At 45.9% G+C, this 20131-nt stretch overlaps 1 protein-coding gene across 4 annotated transcripts in view; it reads left to right on the forward strand.

The window, feature by feature from the left end:
* Positions 1-699: 699 nt before the first annotated feature.
* Positions 700-20131, forward strand: part of fgf12a (fibroblast growth factor 12a) — a gene marked incomplete at both ends in the record, with an annotated part of 39610 nt that continues 20178 nt past the window's right edge. Inside the window, 3 exons of one of the 4 annotated variants that reach the window (XM_083659655.1) lie at positions 10091-10295; positions 12429-12476; positions 16671-16781. In XM_083659655.1, coding sequence (XP_083515781.1) covers positions 10091-10295; positions 12429-12476; positions 16671-16781 — 364 coding nt within the window. Of the gene's footprint in view, positions 791-10090; positions 10296-12428; positions 12477-16670; positions 16782-20131 lie in introns of those variants that run through there. The other 3 variants (XM_083659656.1, XM_083659658.1, XM_083659657.1) reach the window with 3 other exon arrangements.

Genomic DNA, 20131 nt, shown 5'->3' on the forward strand with positions numbered 1-20131 from the left:
TCTTGTCGTATCATGCCCGCGCACTGGGAGAGAGCACCGTTGTCTTTAAACTGGGGGCTGCAGATGACGTAGGCTATGCGTTGTCCGCTTGGTCCCAATGGCAATGGATCGGTGAGGGGGGGATGGCTCTGAGGTCCCAACATCTGTGCAGCCGGCGTCGGATCGTGCAACCCTTGTCGCTTTGCTGTCAGCTGCGCATTACCTCACCGGTGGCCGGCGTGCCACTTCCCCCTGCAGTTTAACTTTGGCGTGCATGCTCGCACCATCTCTCTCTCCTTTCTCTTTCTTGCCCTCCCTCTCTCCCTCGATCTCTCCCCCTCTCCTTTCCTGCTATTACGTCCGCTGCTGGTAAAGACGCGGAGACGGGGAGGGGGGGATGTACAATTAAGCGCACATTGTAACGTCCTTGCGTTGCCTGCCTGCCGTGGCGGAGGAGGAGTGTGCCGTGAACGCGGATGACCGTCGGTGGACAAGATAGAAGAGACAGAGATAAGAAATCAGTCAAGATGCCTCGTTTTAGCGTCATTTGTCCTGCACTAGACGGTGCCCTTCCGGCGTTTTGAGGGCTGCTGTGAGCCTACAGAGGGCTGGCTGCTCTAGTCGAGGTGGCTAGTACGCTATGCTGCCTGACCCTGCTGTGTTGTGATAGCGTTGGCCGATTGCTTGGATTGAGGAAGGCTCCCACACCAACCCAAATCAATGAGGATTCTGAGGCCATTCCTTCAGAAAGGAGCGCATATGCTGCAGTGTTTCTGTGGACAACGATCGAAGTCGACCACTATCAAAGACGGTGAGAGACCACACGTAGCACCATCCATAGCTTGATAGCTACCCTTGCCTGCATGCTTTCTCTCTTGAGCGATGAAAAAAGATACAAAAGGGGGGGGGGGGTGAGATGAGGGGAGCAGTTTGATTGGCCACTCGAGTGTGTGAGTAACATCTTCCGAGTCTGCAGTGGAGAGAGCCTCTCCTTGTGCATCTGTCCTGAGTTCTGTCTCTCGGATAGCACGGCACGCATTGTACGGCACGGCGGTCAAGTCATCCCCGCAGGGGAGAGGGCGAACAACCCCCAAAAACACTTGACCACACACCGAGCTATTTGCAGACAAGCATGTTCCAGTGCTGCATGTGAAGCAGACCAAAGGGGGCAACACACCTGCGCAGGGATCAAGTCCTAATACTTAAGGGGCCTGGAAAAGTTCGCGTTTAGGGCCCCACACTCACAAGACACACGTTTCAGCACCACGGATAGCGCCATAGCAGAAGTAGCCTACTCAGGGCGTTCAAAAGTTCAAAAGTTTTCACGTCAAGGACCCCCACATAAAAAACGAAAGACCCTCATTTGAGGACATTAAGGAACCCCTGTAGAACTGCGCTGTTGCCTCTACTATAAGTGGAGAGGTAACAGTGGAAATATCTGATCAGAATAGTCTCTCTTAAACATTTTCTGTGCCAGCGTCTAGTGAATGAAGCATCAGTTGTTAAATTGACCACATTTGGGACCCCCTTGCACCATCTCAAGGACCCTTGGGAGTCCCCAAACTTCACTTTGGCAACTGCTCTAACTAGGTATCCACATTCCAGCAGTAAGGATGTTGATGAGGTGTTTCAAACTAGAATTATGATGTATTGTAGTTGCCTTTGCAGCAACTGCATTTTGTCCTCATCTGGGAAATTAATTGTTACTTTTGAAATAGTTTTACTATATAATATGTCTGGTGGGGTAACACGTACGTACGCACACACACACACACACACACACACACACACACACACACACACACACACACACACACACACACACACACACACACACACACACATTCACCACTCAACAGTGTTTGGCAATAAGCTAAAGATGCCTGTCATGTCTCATAGTCATGCCTTAGCAATACACTGAAAATAACGTAAAACATAACAACATTCTCCAATTACTCCAGACAAGTTGCTCTTTTACAAAGTCAACGTCGTCTCCTGCCTCATCCCATCACTTACACAGGAACTCCAGTAGTGTCAGTTGGAACGGCTTCTCAAATTCAGGGCAGAGACAATTAGAAACTCCATTAAGCACAGTTGATTCCTCAGGGAGTAGTTGGACCAAAAGCAGCATGCACACTGGGATCTGTAGCACCCGGATATAAAGCTCCATCACCATCTCCGCACAGACTGTGACGTGAACCCTATGACCTCAATCAAAACTCTGATTATGAGTTCGCTCACAGGCATATACAGTCAATATTGACACAGATGGAGGTGAACCATGCGTGCCTTTTTGCTGTCTTTAAGTCAAATTCAGCTAAAGCTGTTTGAGATACTGTGTCAGGTGAGAACTTTGTTCGAAGTTGATCCGTTCCATATTTCCCAACTTCCCACCTAATTTTCAAGTTGAATCATTCTCCATAAGTTTCTCTTTGTGGTTAGTTTTTTCTCTTTAAGTAATGATGATTTAAGTAGATGATTTACTGTTGCTTTACTGGTGTTGCTTTGCTGCTCAACCAAGACAGTTACGTGTCATTTCAGGTTAGAGTGATGTTATAATATTATATATATATTATATTATATATCTTTTGACTTTACACAGACCGTGCCTGGCCGATGGGGAATTGATCTAAAACCAGTATATCTGGCAAAGTATTCAACCCTCCAAAATACTTTTCTGTGATTGATTGATCTTGTCCGGTACCAATTGCATGGCATCCGTTATGCAAATCTGTCCCTCTCTGACACTCCAGGAAAGCGCAAGAAAACTCTCCTCTATAAATAAAAAAGGTTTTCAAATACAGTTGAACTCAGTAAGTCACTGGTCAGATTAAAGAGGGCATGTCATTACATAAGAAGGGGCCAAATCTGCAGGTAATGTCACTGCATCATTCACTGCTCCAGGGACTGTGGCCTGTACAAGGCCATGCAGGCACAGGAGCAAAGCACGAGCAGCAGAAACTCTTTTGCTTTTCAGAATCAGGCACTTTGCCAAGATCGCCTCCCAGGCATTTTCAGCGAAAGGCGTTGTGAGTAGGCTTAAATGTTTGCACCTGCATGCCGCTGTAGTGTGAAGTTTGCACCCGCCTTTTTCCACCCACCTGATTAGTAGTCAGGGCAAAGAGCAGCGTATTGGATGGTGGCATAATAATCTGAACAACTAGTGTCAAAACTTTGCCTTCTGGCTCCAATATCTGTCACTTGTTTACTGTAATTGCCCGGTAATTCTTTATATTTGACATTTTGCCAATTTTACATGTGATTGTTTAGCCAGTAAAATCTTTGTTTTTGCTGGGACAATTAAGCAACACCTTAATGACTTTCGGGAACACCTTTGCTTTTTCATAGAGTGACTGCTTGCAGTTTCTTAGTTACTGAATTTAAGTGGAGCCATGCTATATATACTGTATTATGTAGAGCATGGGGACTAAGGAGTGGCATCCTTCAGAGAACTTTTGTCTTGTGAAGCGAACTTGTAATGATTCACTTTGTTATTATTATCTTCATTAGCAGTTGTATCTTTGTCTACATGTGTTTGCCTGGCTTTGTGCCATGTTTGTTTTTGGGTATATGAATGACAGGATTAGTTGCTGAAATTGTTTGGTAAAAAAAAAATCATGTATTCTCCATCAAACTTTAGCCTGCACCGTGGCTCCTGCATTACATTGCTGACTTGCTGCAGAAAGCAAGACTGACTGTGGTTAGTCCTTGGATGGGAGACCATGCTGGAAGTAGTGTTGGAGGACCAATAGGTGGTGCTCTTCCCTCTGGTCTCATGAATATACAGTGTCCCCATCCCAATGCCCCAGGGCAGAGAAAGTAGAATCTGTCCTGTGAGTGTCCTTGGGATGAGGTCCTGACTGACTGACTCTCTGTGGTCATTAAAGATCCCATTGGCACTCTTCACAAGAGTAGGGGTGTAACCCCGGTGCCCTGGCTAAATTCCCAAACAGGCCTTCCTTCCATCATGACCACCTAATCATCTCTCGATAATGAATTGGCAGCTGATGTGTGGTGAGCGTTCTGGCGCAAACTGGCTACTATGCATCACCCAGGTGGGTGCTACACACCGGTGGTGAGTGCCCCCCTCCCCGATTATGTGAAGCGCTTTAGTTTGAGTACTTTGAAAAGTGCTATATAAATGCAATCAATTATTATTATTATTAGTGGCCGGACCAGCGAAGCGGCAGGGCCACTTATTGTATTTGCCTGTATTATTATTATTTATTTTTTTCTTCCTCCCGGGAAGTTCGACTTCCCATGGATGAAAACTAACCAAACTTTGCACAAAGGTCCAGTCCCATGCCAAACGTCTTTGACACAAATTTGGGGCCAATAGTCCTAACGGTGGCACGACAGCGACCGTCTAAAGTTTAAAACTTAAAAAATTCATAAAAAATCAGGCATACGTGCTACGGCTTTGCAACTTTCACCGAAATGTGCGCCTAAATGAGGGGAAACTTTTGTACAATGCAACCTATGGCCAATTATGAAGTTTAAAGACCGCAAAACTGCAAAAACTGCAAAAACGAATTAAACCCTACTCCTCCCACATTTTTTCTTCAAACGACACCAAACTTCAGTATCTGCATCGTTAGACTGTTCTACACAAAAGTATCAAACCAGATTTTCGATCGGTCAAAAATTGAGCCCACAGTGCATCAAAACGTTGAATTCTGGCCCCGTGTATAGCTTAATTACCTTAATTACCTTTGGCAATTAGGTTGTATTTGTGATGTCATCAGTCAGTCAAGCAATTGTGATGCCATCACTAATGTCACTCGAGCAATTGTGATGTCATAATATTTTTTTTCCCCATTGACTTGCATGGGGTTTCGAAAAATCTTGCAGTAAATTAGCTGTAATTCAGAAACCATAACAGCTACAGCTACGAAACTTGGTAGGGAGGTGCACAGAGGGGCCTTTTATTCTACACGAAATAATTAAACAAATTGAGCAGATGGTGGAGCTATAACAGCCCTCTTTACATTCTGGTCCATAACTTCTGAACCGTATGGTCTATCATCAAACTTCCCTGGATTCCTTGGGTCCTTCCGCATCTACTCATCTAGGCCACGCCCATTTCCGTCTGACTAAATTTTCCGCCATTTTGAATTAGGTCCAAAACAGTTTTTTTGCGATTCCCCCTTGAAATTTTGTCCAGTCTTCACCAAACCAAAGCACACATCATGTGATGAGTGTCCTGCACAACACTGTTTCGTGGTATTTGAAAAAAGCACTCCGTTGCGATATAATCGACTTCCAAACTTCTGTGGGTGGGGCCAATTTCACAAGAATCACCATAACTCTAGAACACAACGTGCGATCCTAACCAACCTTGGTCCAGGTGTGGAAGGATGTACTCTGAGCCTATAGGATAAATATTGTGTCATTTCGCCTTTAGGGGGCGCTATAGCAGCATTCAGTACCTGTACCTTCTAAATTGTTTTATTTTGAAGGGCGGCAGGAAATGCTGATTCATTGTCATTATGGCCAACCTTCCTTCTTGTATTGACACTTGACACTTCTGAGCTGATTTCAAGGCTCAAGGCTCAAAGCCTTGAGACTTGCCCGGCCACAACCCATTGCTGCGCAGCAGCTATAATTATTATTATTATTGAACTTGATATATGTATCTGTTGTATAAGGCCTAAGCACAAAGGAGCAGTCCTGAACTGTGTATGGGGCACACTGTCTGGCACATGATGCAGTGAGCTCATCTTGCCTTGGTATTTTTCCTCAAATGTGAAGTAATTAATTTAAATAGAGATTTAGAATGTCATCACAGTTTGTTCGTCCGTGTGGACTTTGTACAACAATTGTATATGCCTATTAGGCTTCATGTAACATCTATGACCATGCGCAATCAGTTAAGTTTGTGTCAAATCAAAGTGTGACAGTAGTGAAACTGTCTTATTCTCTCATATTTGTCCTTTTTTGCCTCCTGTAGACCTGGTAAGACAGTTTCGCACAAGTTACAAGATAAAAACTAGATTAAGTTATCCTCACTTGATAAATATGTGAGGTCTCTCAAGTAAGGGCACATTGAGCTGAGGAACTTTAGAAAATCAAAAACACCCCTGTTATCTCTGAATGGTTGCTGTGTGTGCATAGCTAATGTTTTCCCACTAGGGGGCAGCAGACACAAAGAAATCATCAACTCTTTGGGCGAGCAGTCAGCTGTGGCGGTGGCGCATCATGGATGGCCTCACAGCTGCTGAAACAGGGTGCTGCATGGGGCTGTGGTTAGGCGAATTTCTTTCAAAATAGAGCATTTTTACAGTGATGTGTTTGAAATGACAATAGGAATTTTGGCAGTGAAACAATCTCTTTTGCACTTTCAATTCCTCTTGTCTTTCTCTTTTATCTTTCTATCTCTCTCTTGCTACAGTATGATGTTTTCCATGCATGGTTCTGCTTTTGGTGATGCACAAACCAAGCCAGAAGCAACCATATAAATTAGAGGGATAATACACTGAATGCAAATCTGAAAATGGCAGATAGACAGATTGGCACAGGCAAAATCTTTTTTAAATAAAAGCACACGGCACATTTGCTTCATTTATACAATGCAGAATTTTCATGAAAGCGAATGATACAAGGAACAAAAACATAACGGAGACACATAGTTACATACTATCTGCAGTGCACTGCATCCCATACGTAGGAACGGTTTAACTGCAGTGTTTTATGCGGCTTGTGGACGTTGCTGGCGTTGATGGAATGAGGTGCACTGTCTCTGGTCTGAGCAGATGCACATTATGGAATAGTTTCTCTTTTACTGACAAGGATATATGTCCCATTTCATCTCAGTCTCTATAGGGCTTCCCACCAGAAACTCCTCCCATTTCCAAGAAATCTCAATTACTCAATATCCCAAGCTTGTTTATTCCCCAAAGAAGAGTATATCACACTCCTTCACATGGTCCACTGTCATCATGATAAATGAAATCTTATTGGATTCATCAATGATCAGTTTTCTCACCCAGTTAATGAAATATCCGTGTCTACCTCACTTGCAACTCAGAATAGCAATAAAGAGCTAGATTAGCCTATATACACTCAATTTCTAATCTGTTCTTCTCTTTGCTCTTGTCTTCATTGGTCTTCTTACTCTCTGTCTTTCTTAGGGATGGGTATTGTTTCGTATTTTTCCAATACCGGTGCCTATAGCGCCTGAACCGATCAACTTGATTTAACAGTAAATAACAGTTACGATAATGTTAGTGAAGGTGCGTGCACTGGAGGGTAAATATTTCAATCAGCAGCAGCTCAGGCATGACCCATAAATGAAGTATCAAAATCAGCATCGCAATTCGGTACCGGTACCGGTCGTAAAGGAAGCGGTGCCATAGTGGTACCGGGTTTCGGTACCCAACCCTATGTCTTCCTCAAGCTTTGTCTGATGTGTCTCTCCCTCTCTGTCTCTGTATCTCTCTCTCTCTCTCTGTCTCTGTATCTCTCTCTCTCTCTCTCTCTCTCTCTCTCTCTCTCTCTCTCTGTCTCTCTCTCTCTCTCTCTCACACACACACACAAAGACAAAGGGTTTCCCAGGGTAGCAGTGCTTGACATTGAGCACTTTCATCCATTATTTCCAAATCTTACATAAGGGGGGACAGAGTGGGAGTCAAGGGAGAAGCTTTTTTTTGTCTCTCTCCACGGGTTCAGTTTGGGAAGTGAATGTCAAAGTGAGTCCTAGAATAAGCCTCTAAATGTTTCATGCCGTTTCATCATCACAGGAGACAGCACTTTGCTGTGCTGAAGAAGACTCACGTGGTCCTTCCTCCCACTGTGTGTGTGTGTGTGTGTGTGTGTGTGTGTGTGTGTGTGTGTGTGTTAACTGGGCACGTGCTCCACAGCCCATGCATGTAATGGACATGAAGCACACACACACACACACACACACACACACACACACACACACACACACACACACACACACACACACACACGCTCAAATGCTCCCGCACCCATGTGCACTCCCTCTCTTTCATCAGATAATGCAGCACGGGTCAGGAGCTGGTTCTTGACTCGGGGAGGGTTGCCAGATCAGTCTTTTCGAAGCTCTGGTTGTGCGGACGCTTACAGTTTTTCTTGGCTCATAAACTCATAACAATATAATACACTGACACCGTTCCAACGAACGAAATGTAATACCTCATTTGTAATGCTTTGGTGGGCCATAGTCATGTTTGTACGATCCTTAAATCATATCTATCCATGCATGTGTTGTGTCACTGTCTGCTTTCTCAATGTGCCACTGCCATCAGTGCGTTATTTGTATGCTCTGTAGCCTACTGGAACCTGTTGCAAGTTGCAGCCTGTAGTAGGCTACTTTCTAAGCTCATATACTTGTTAACATACTCATAGGAGACTAGATGATTAAATAAGGGCTTTTACTGTGTGAGTGAGCTTATGTCCCCCTAAGTAATAAGCTATGGGGATAAAAAAAAAATGCTGCATAGCATCAGCCAAAGCTGATTAGGGCTTCTCTGTATCCATCTATGCATAGCCTACTGCCTAGAATTTACTGTGCAGCCTATTTATTCAGTGCTGACTTTCAGATTCACAGTAATTCAAAGAGACAATTGTAAAAAACGAACCCCTCCCCACCCCATTCAATGTGCAGACTCCGAGGCTTGAAATTCATGCACGCACGCACACGCACGCACGCACGCACGCACGCACACACACACACACACACACACACACACACACACACACACACACACACACACACACACACACACACACACACACACACACACACACACACAGACACACACACACACACACACACACACACACACACACACACACACACACACACACACACACACACACACACACACACACACAGCTTTCCTGCATAAACACCGACCCCCTTTCCCTATTTTTTCCCCCTCCATATATATCTTTCTTCCTTGTTTTTTTCGGAGGCTGTTTTCCTAGCCCCGAGAATTCCTAATCCGAACCTCAATCACGTATGATTGCGTAGAAAAGAGTTGGAGAGGGGAGAGAGACATAAGGAGAGAGAGGGAGAGAGACATGAGGAGAGAGAGAGGGAGAGGGGGAGAGAGACATGAGGAGAGAGAGAGAGGGAGAGAGAGAGAGCGATGAACTGGGGGACCATTCTCTCTGTCGGTGATATAAAACCCGGCAGCACCACTCCACGCACTGACAGTCTGGCAATAATCCTGGACCGTCTGTGTGCCAACAAAACGCGCTCTGACGCTTACCCTATTTGCATCAACTAGCCTTGTTGCTGTTCAAACGAAAAACCCTCACACCTAAAATAGCTGCACCTGTGCTGCTGCATCCTTCGACTTCGTTTACCGGCTGCCTTTTGAGCCAGCAGCCAGGTGCCATCGAAGGACCCGGCGAGTGGGCTCAGCTGCCCGAGGTGCCGGCGGACAGCGTCCTGGGCAAGTGGACGGTCACCTCGGGCTCCACAGTCCACACTCGATGCGCATCGATTAACTCATTTGGAGGAGGGGGAGAAAGAAAAGTTAAGTCTTCCTCCATCCATGAACGCATAATGCACGGATTTAGTTTGATGCATAGGCGCCTGGGAGCCAGTGGATAGGCTGCTCTGTGCAGATGAGGATTACGAAGGGATCAGTCGTGCTCGTCAGACGCGGCGCTGTTCACCTGGGGGACACCTGCCTGAAGCTCTCCAATGACACGCAGCCAGCGGCAGGACAGAAACTTATCATCACTGTTGCATGTTTTCACTGATTCTTCGGTCCCTGTGGCCCAACAGCGCGTAGATTGTTTTATGTGAGATCGATCGTTGTTGATTTGAGGCTCTCTGAGTGCACAGGACTGGCAGAAGCTGAACTACACGGTACCGCCCCCCCCACCCCCCAAGAGGATGCTGCCCGAGGCGCAATGAGACCCGGGGCTCGGAGGAGGATTTTCTAAAACGGGGGATCGATGTTTAGGATGACTTTTGGTTAAAACAGTATATGGACCGAAACACAGACAGAATCCATTCGATTCTCTGTATATTTATTTATTTGTGTACCGGATCTCTTCTTTGCGCCAAGAAGCTGCACCAAGCTCCGACCTCTGCCCAATAGACCCGCTTTTTTAGGCTCGGTTCGGGGAGATGGCCGCGATCGCCAGCTCCCTGATCCGCCAGAAACGCCAGGCGAGGGAGTCGAACAGCGACCGGGTCTCTACTACTAAACGTCGGCCGAGCCCGAGCAAAGACCCCCGCTCTCTGTGCGATAGGCATTTCTTGGGGGTCTTCAGCAAAGTCCGCTTCTGCAGCGGCAAGAAGAGACCCGTGCGGCGGCGACCAGGTCAGTGCTGTAACGTAAGATTTGGATGGTGTTTGTAATGTGGAGAAGCGGTTTCCCCCAGCCCCCCAACCCCCACCCCGCCCCTCTGTGGAGCCGAGGCATTATACTGCAGTCAAGGGCTCCAATCTGAACCAAACGGGGGAGAAGGGAGATTTTCTCCGCGGTGCGAAAAATCCACCTGTTCCATTACTGTAGCTCTCCTTGTTGTCTGTCGATCCACCGCACGACAAACACTCCCCCATATACCAAACAGGAGCAGCCTGAATGTAGTAAATGATCCATATGTTGTGACGTTTACCCGTTATTAATGTGATATTGCTGTGATCTGAATAATCAATTACCCTGTAACAACACTGATGCCATAGGCTGAGCAGTTTTTGCTCCAATAACAATAGACTGACATCATCTATTTCAGCCTTCCATAAATGCACACTTATTTTTTTGCATCTCCCCCCTACAACTTGAATAGACTCAAAAAGGCTGCTTTAAATGACCTAATTCAATAGTAATGCATGGGGTAGAGGGGAGATAAGTTGCACCGCAGTGCCAGTGCACCAAGGCTCTTTTCAGATGAAATGTTTTAATGGTAAATGTTTATTGCAGAGGGAGCTTTACTGCAGTGAAAGGAGGCAGCTATAGTGATTAAGAGCTTCCATGGTTGTATTGATAGACATAGGCTCTGTGCCTACTACTCCATAGCTTTCCCTTTTTTCCTCCTCCCTCCTGGTGCACATAAAACAAGCAAGCCAGCGGTGCAAATCACCCCATATCCAGATAGTTATGTCGTGTGGACAGGCAGATGCACTCAGACCACTGTACACAGACAGACAGACAGACGGACAGGTTGAGAGAAGGACAGACAGACAGGTTGAGAGACGGACAGACAGACAGACAGACAGGTTGAGAGACAGACAGAGAGACAGGTTGAGAGACAGACAGACAGACAGGTTGAGAGACAGACAGACAGGTTGAGAGACGGACAGACAGACAGGTTGAGAGACAGACAGACAGACAGGTTGAGAGACGGACAGACAGACAGGTTGAGAGACAGACAGACAGACAGACAGGTTGAGATACATACAGACAGACAGACAGACAGGTTGAGAGACAGACAGACAGACAGACAGGTTGAGAGACAGACAGACAGGTTGAGAGACAGACAGACAGGTTGAGAGACGGACACACAGACAGGTTGAGAGACAGACAGAGAGACAGACAGACAGGTTGAGAGACAGACAGACAGGTTGAGAGACAGACAGACAGGTTGAGAGACAGATACTGTAAGTGACAACACAGTCGTGAAAGGGGCTCAGAGACAGACTGACACAGAATTAAGCAAGCATACAGACAGACAGACAGTAAGCCCTCCTTCACACCATACGCCGAAGCAATGCTCAAGCCACGCTGAAGCCACACCGTTTCATTTCGGCGTCCTTGTTAACAGGCGAGAGCGATCACCAGCCGCACGCGTGCCACGCTGAAGCTGTGCTGAAGCGATCGTTCAGGATTCTGTTCTATTTTCCAAGCGTGAAGCATGAAGCTGCCAGGCATGAAGTCAATACAAGTTGTGGGCGGGGCAAGGCAGCGCCGAGTGAGGCGCAGAGGAAAAGAGAGTGCTTCTTGTGTGGCCGGTTTAGCGTGACACTCAACTTCTGTTCAGCGCAGCTTCAGCTCTGCTTCTGAATAGCGCCTGGTGTGAACAAAGGGTAACGTTTCAGACAGGGAGGAAAAACAGGCAAACTAAAACCCAGACAGGTGGACAGTGGTTGTGCAGCCACATCAGACAGACAGCACGGCTGAGAGAGAGACAGGAATAAATTAGAACCAGAGCTGCGGGTGCAGATAGAATAAAGCAGACAGACAGACACTGCCGGGCAGACAGACTCATACACAGCCAGGTAGGTCATTCCTTTCACCTGACAGATATTGTAGCCTACATAGCCAGACAAGAGAAAGGCAGTCCTAAAGCCTAGCTCAACAGCAGATCGGCAGACAAATACTGTTATGTCCTGTAATTGATCATCCATATTATATATTATAATGATTTGCCATATATTTGCATAAACAGCCGATACACTGGAGAATTATGAATTCTGCCTGTTAAAAGATTGTTGTTTTTCCTTCTATTCCCCCCTTCGTAAGATGCGCCCTCGAAACCTCCACAGGTGTCCCATAAGGGCTGCAGGCTAGGTCAGTAGCTCAGCCTCCATCCGTGTGTGCTGTGTTTCTTCTCGTCTCTCCACCCCCATCTCGCGCCCATGTCCACTCCCCTTGGTCAGGGAGGGGGGAGGGGGGGGGGCAAGGGGGTGGGGGTGGGTTTGGGGGGGGGGGGGCAAGGGGGTGGTGGTGGGTTTGGGGGGGGGGGGGTGTTATATGGGCTGGGGGCTTCAACACCTGTCTGACAGCCGACGACCCTCTCCCTGCTGATCTCTTCCTTTCTCTCATCCTTTCTTCTGTGTGGCTTCCTTCGATTTTTCAATCTTATTTCGTACCTATTTATTTTCTTGTAGCTGAATCTCTGTTAGCCAGTTGTTCGTTGCTCCTTTCTCTCTCTCTCTCTCTCTCTCTCTCTCTCTCTCTCTCTGTCTTTGACTCGGCCTCTTCTCATTTTTGTTTCTGCCTCATTCTCCTTGTCAGTCAATGTTGGATCAGTCTGTACTCTCGCTCCTCGTCCTGCTCCTCTGGTGTCTTCGTGTGGGTTATCACGTCTGTCAATATATGTAAAGTGCTAACTGTGTAAGTAAGTAGAGGCTCCCACTGTATATTGGTGTATATCGATATATATGTGTTTCTTCTCGTCAAACACTGTGTCGACTATATCAGTAGAGGTGATCATTCACCATTTCATGGTCATGATGCCATTTGTCAACGTATCATAGTGTCTATGTCCTTCTGCATTGGTATGTTAAGTAAAATTGTTGACCTTTTAATGGCTGATACCGGCCGCCATGTTTCACACACAGGAAGTGCAGTTCTGTACAATTGTGCAGTTCTGTAAGGTGCCAGTGGAAGGCATTTTTTCAAGCGCCAACGCAGGCTGTAAGGTCTGGCACTGTGCAGAGTTTTTTCTGGAAGTTTGTTTATACTCACTGCCATGCACACAAAACACATAGTACACACACACACACACACACACACACACACACACACACACAGACACACAGTACACACACGCAGACACACAGTACACACACATGCAGTCACACAGTACACACACATGCAGACACACACACACACACACACACACACACACACACACCCTGCCTAATGATTGGAACTGATCAGGTGTCAGCGATTGCTCGGCCCATACTGAGGCTTTAATTTATAGAAGTGTAGGCCTAGTTACTACATGGGATTTACGGAGGTGCACGCACACACACACACACACACACACACACACACACTGCCCACCCTGTCTGTGATGGCTGATGGAGGGCCTGCCGCGGGGATTGATGGCCCCGCCCTGGGCCAAGGGCCGGGGGTAGGTGAGTGGTGGATTGATGGTCAGGATGATCTACAGTTGAGCACACATGAAACTGCTCTGGCCGGGGGTCACTCACTACTCAGGCCATGCCTTCTACTGGACTCTCCCCCTCGGCACTCATGTCTAACTCTACTACAACATAAATAACATGTACATTTTTATGAATGCAGTGCCACTGAGCAGCTCACAAGCAAAGACTTAAAGGGCCACTTTGCAGATTTTCAACCAGCTTTGTGTCATTACAAAATTGGTAGTATACTGTGCAAATGCACAATGTTTAACTTCCCTACATCTTGCCTGGACCGAGACTTCCCCGGTCATTCGCAGAACTTCGTTCTTTGAATGAAGGTAGAGAGAGCAATACTGATGGTAACAGTGATTGTGACAGTAATAGTGACACCATGGCAAAACTGCTCCAAATGACATCATTATGACGTCATTTGGGCCGGGAAGTAAAGATCTTCGGGTATGCCAGAACCGCCGAATACCCGAGGGACCAACCCAGACGCGACCAGGTCTGGGGTCCATTCAAAATAAGTTACTGCGGGTCCGCGTCCGACATTTATCGGTGTATGGGTCCGGGTCGCAGCTTTCTAATAATAAGTTAAGTTATCCTTTATTTATCCCCGTGGGGAAATTCATCCTCTGCATTTGACCCATCCTCTACTAGGAACCTTCCTAGAACTAGGAGCAGTGGGCAGCCACTGTGCAGCCCCCCCGGAGAATAGACCGGTCCGGTTCGGTTCTGGGTACTACATTTCCGTGTCTTTTTGGGGTTGGGCATGAATTATTGGCCCCGTGAAGACCTCTACCGGGAAGTTCTGTGAATGAACAGGGAGCTGCCAGTCCAGGCAAGATGGAGGGAAGTTAAACATTGTTCATTTGCATATTTACTGTACTACCGATTTTGTGATGATACAAAGCTGGTTAAAAATCGGCAAAATGGCCCTTTAAGATCTACTGATATTGTTCACAGAGATCTGGCTAAAACCACGAGTAGGCTTGTAGGCCAACCCAGAAGTAAGCATTGCGCTGTGTTCAGGAAGAAAATCTTCACAAATGAAGAACACCACAGACCTAACCAGAATCCCCATACAGAAACCCCCATTGATTTCCAGACGAGAGAACCAGACGATGCTAGCTTCTGGGTTTTAGCACTCATTCCTGCAGCACTCTCTATACTGGTGCCAAGTCGGAGTTTGGAGTTCCTTTATGCCAAGAATCCAACTGGCATTTTCACCTTGATGAACTGACAGCATTGCACTGAATTGAATTACCTCCAACTGTTGTTATGACCTTGGAGGCTAGTCAGGCTATTCTCATCCCCTTCTTCCAATCACCTACGTTTTGTATCAGAACACTTACTCATTTCTGTCAGTGCATGTTTACTTGATTTTGGCACATAAAAATGAGAACTAATGTGAAGTCAATTGTGACGGAAGACCTAATTTGTTCCTTTTGTCAGGCAGAGAATAAACAAAGGATTACTAATATCCTGAGTCTGACTTGCTGTCTGATTTTAATGGAGGTTGTCTGAAACGCTCGCCCACACATTGAGTGTGCAGCCGCGGGGTTTCATTATTCCTCAATGAGTTTTTGGAAAGATGTGACTGCATTAGTTGCATCACACCGGCACTTTCTGGCTCTTATTCAGCTGAATGATGTTCATACTGTAGTTCTTCAGGCTTTTCTCAAGAGCCTCTCCAGTGTCCCCTCGTTTAAACAGCATAGCCACGCACTGCTGGTGTCACCTAACTAACTGAATGCTGCCTTTACCACAAAACCCAAAGATGTGCTGAGCATGAGCAGGACCATGCACTCTCAAACAGATGTTTGTTTGTTTGTTTGTTTGTTTGTTTGTTTGTTTGTTTGTTTGTTTATAATAAATATATCCACCACACTTTCACTCAGAGAAACCGTTTTTCACACATTTATTTTTCCTGGCATTGCCTAAGGCCAAGAGGCTATATTTGCCCTGGGCTTGGCTAATCCATCGTTTCCATCAGCTCCCCTAAGGTGTTGAGCACATCTAGCGCCACCCTGGCCAGGCGCCATATGTCACAGTCTCAAAGTTGGAGGTCAGTTCAGGATTAACACGGTACAAAAAAATAAATATATAAAAAAATACAGAAACTTCGGTTGAGTTTCCTGCAGCTAAAGCAATAGCTGGGCAAGACCTGTTGCTTTTGAAAACCTATAATCAATAAAGAGGTTAATTCACTGAATACTGGTCATATATCTATACCAAACCCGAAACCATGTTTTTCAATGGGATTCAGAATAGGAGGAGTTGAATAAGGAGATGCAAACCCATCATCATCAAAGTCATTTGTTGGTAATAGATACTGTAAGACATTAAGACAAAGCGATTGATTTGCTGTCATGGTGTACTCTTCACCAAGGCCACCCTCTTTCCAGTCGGACAGCTGTTGGCCCTCTTTTGGTTACGTGGTCCAACACATCAATCAACTATCAACAAAGCTCCTGTCATATTCTTATTGATATTCAACAGCTGATATACGGGTCAGGACAAGGACTGAGATGGCTCTAGTGAAGTAAATGTAACACGTCTTGTTTTATCAGCAACCTAGAATCATATGTCTGTTTTTAATTATGTTTTTATATTAAATACTATCCATTTTATGTTTGTGATACATTTCTTTCTGATGCTTTTTTTTGACAGACAGGGATTTGTATCAACTCATTTTAGCCATAATTAATATTGTATGTTTTGTCCTGATCAGGAGAATGTGTTTCTGACATATTCTTGTTGGGGCTGGGGTTATGGATTTGGCGATGGTCTGTGCGTGTGTGCGTGTACGTGTGCATGTGTGTGTTTGCGTGCGTGTGTGTGTGCGTGTGCGTGTGCGTGCGTGCGCGTGTGTGTGTGTGCGTTTCAGAGCCGCAGCTCAAAGGCATCGTGACGCGTCTGTTCAGCCAGCAGGGCTTCTACCTGCAGATGCAGCCAGATGGAACCATCGACGGCACAAAGGACGAGAACAGCGACAATAGTGAGTGGAGCCTGATGGAGGGTTCAACTCCCGGCATAAAACATTTAACACCACTTAGTCACTTGGTTATGTAATATATTACCACATTTTATATGCTGCGTTTTCCCTTTTACGATTCTTACATAACTCTAAAATCTTTCAATCTTTCAGTTCAACTCCATTCAATGGGCTTTATTGGCATGAAAGAACAGGTGTTTATATTGCCAAAGCAACGGTGGATTTACAGAAATAATTAATACCCCGTTTAAATCACATTTTCATTGTAGTGGGTTATCGTAAAAATAGTGAAGATGTGAAAGATGCTCTAACTGTTCATCGGATCCCGCAAGGCAGAATGTCATCTTCTTGAGATGAGATACATCTACCGTACTCATATATTTTATATATTCCCTTTTATATACTGTATATATCCCTTCATTGAAACAAAATCCCATAGATCATTTTACGAGGTGAAATCACACTCTTGCACTCATTGCAAACAAGAAGTCTATTAAGTCAGTGGTATATTTACATATATATTGTGTTAAAATGCCCATGCCTAAATCAAATTAAATGAATTGCTCTCCTCTTGCTTTGCTAAGTAAGCCATTCCTAGTGTGTACATAGCATGGCTGCAAGTGTCACATGCTTTTGATGGATTCAGCTCTGAAGCGCGTGTGATTATCGCAGCAGCAATTCCCTCCCTGGAAGCTCATTGCCTGAAACAACTGCAGCCCCACACGGCTTCACTCCCAGATGGGACCCTGCCCGCAAAGATCCTTTCTCCAGGGCACTTTCCTGGCAATATTTCACCACCATCGACTTTCCGTAAGTCGCCCACCAGTGGATGAATAGTCTCCAGGGTATTCCCCCCGCCCCCGTCTCCCAGGAACGGCTAAGGAGAAAACCGATAGAGCCACTTCTCATGTAGAGAATCTTCCGACGTTAAAACATGCATGCCTTTGCAACAGTTCCCCAGGAAATGAACGTGTCCCGGGAAGAGTTGTATGTCAGCCGATACTGTCGGAGATAACATTTCTCAGCACCTCTCGCTGCTTTGGAGCCAGACGGAGAATGAAATAACCCGTGACCTTTCCTCTTCTTTCTAGAACACTCTGTTCATCTTGGAAGAAACAGAAGTCGAAAGGGACGCGACAAAGAAAATGGGGGGGGGGGGGGGTGAAACTGCTGTACCGTAGCAGTCATTTTGGGAAAAGAATGGTCTTTCTCCCTCTCTCGTGGTAGTTTATGAGGAGATAGTCCTTCAGTCAGAGCTGTGAGAGATTTAGGGCTTTTCTCCACAGTATAAGTGTGTGTGTCCAGCAGGATTGAGGCCCAGGAACACAGTCAAGAGAATGACATAATGGTGTGTATCTTGATCGCAAATGCTGTTTTTTGGCCATCACATTTTTTTGCTGCTTTTTATTTTTATTTATTTTTATATTTTTTTTTGTATCTGAGGGTTCCCCCACGTTTGGTTAAGCAGACCTGCTGGTCTTGCGTTGAAGGAATGCGGTGAATAATTCAGCCGCAGAAGACTGAAAATACCACCTTTCTCCGTTTGTACCCAATGAATTATTCTCTGCATGAGAGGCCTGAAAGCTGGGAGAGTGGAGTGAAGGTGTGATGGAGTGAGATGGAAGCAGAAAGGGGAAAGCTCGGTATTCAGCGCTGGCGCTCGCCTATCGATCGCTGGGGCCGGATTATTAGAATAATAGATTACCTCCACCCTTGAACCACACAGCCCTCTGACCTGCAGCATGCACTGCAGCGACAGATGGAATCATTCATTTTCAGGGGGAGGTTGAGTGGAACCGCCGGTGTGGAGGAGCGGGGACACTGCCTGCATCCTAGCCGTGACCTGTTCCCTTACGGAAACCAGAGCAAATACTTCTTTTATTTTTGCATGCTTGCCTTCTGCCCCAACTGTGCTGACAAGTGCGGAATGACCCTGACATACTTGAACAACCAAGAACTCCTGTGGGAGAAATACATAACAAATACACATACATGCATACAGTACATACAGTAAACATACAAATACATTACATAATGGTAGTCTACTTTCATGAAATTAAATTATCTAAAGTGCACAAAATTGTTAGAATATAATAAAATAGTCATAGAACACAACAAAATAGAGTAGAATAGGATAGAATAGAATAATAATAATACAGATTTAAGAGTGCCTTTCTCAGAGTCAAGGACACTTTACATAGAATAGGATAAGATATGATTTTATTGCTTCCAACCACAACACACTGTACATGTAAACGGATGAACATGACTGACTTAATTGCAGGCAAGTGCCATGAAACACCATTAAATTAATTAACATCCATGTCCAGTTGTGAGTCAGCAGTCAGTGATTTAATTGTCGTCATTCAGTTGATTGCCTGCTGTAATTACCTGCACAAATGGAAGCTCATGAAAGATATCTCTGTTATGCGACTCCAGCAATTCCAGGCATTCACTTTCCATCAGGGGCGGATGTGGCTCAGGAGGTAGAGCGGGTCGTCCACTAATCGCTTTAGATTTTTTTTTTTAAGGTCGGTGGTTCGATCCCCGGCTCCTCCAGTCCACAGGTCAAAGTGTCCTTGGAACCCCTATAGAGACAGTCCGCATGTCTGGGAATGCCCATACAGGCTCTAGGAACGCCCACAATAGACGCTGGGTTAGCCTGGGGGCGGGGTCAGGGTGGGGTAAATTCCCCCGTTCTATCCATTCAGCAAAGTTAGAATTTAGCTGATAGCCCAGCCCAGGCAGACACGATCGGGGATTTAACCACCGCAGTAAACGCACATCTGAGCACACGTCTTGTGTTCTGCTCTAGAACCCCCAAACATGTAGTTTAGAGCCGCAGCACCGTCTTTTGGTGAGTCAGCCCATGAGATATATGGGCGGTTTTACCCCACTCGCGCGCCAGCCGTTTAACATTTTGTGGGCGTTCCCAGACATGCGGACTGTCTATGACGAGACGTGGCCTCAACCTATACGGAACCCCAAATTAGCCCCCGATGGTTGTGCCAGCACCCTGTGTGGTAGCTTGCTGGTGTCGGTGTGTGAATGTTAGTCTGACTCACTGGAAGCGGGCTGCAGGGATAAGCTCTGCCATTGTCGCCGACCTTTTTCAGTGCGGGGCAAGTTTTGACGAAGATTTGTATTGTGCAATAAAGCAGGCCTGCTTAGTACTTTCGGTGGATGGTTGTAATAACGGAGCATTTCCACCCCGCTAAACCAGAGTGAGAGTAAGAGGAGCCAGACTCTCCTGCGCTAGTGCAGCGCAAAACGGAGATAGTCTGCCAAGCGAGACTAGATGAACGTAGGCATTGTAAAGCGTTTAATAAAAGCGCTATATATATGCAGTCCAT

The sequence above is a fragment of the Poromitra crassiceps genome (assembly GCF_964638095.1).
Source record: "Poromitra crassiceps genome assembly, chromosome: 23".
Lineage (NCBI taxonomy): Eukaryota > Metazoa > Chordata > Actinopteri > Beryciformes > Melamphaidae > Poromitra > Poromitra crassiceps.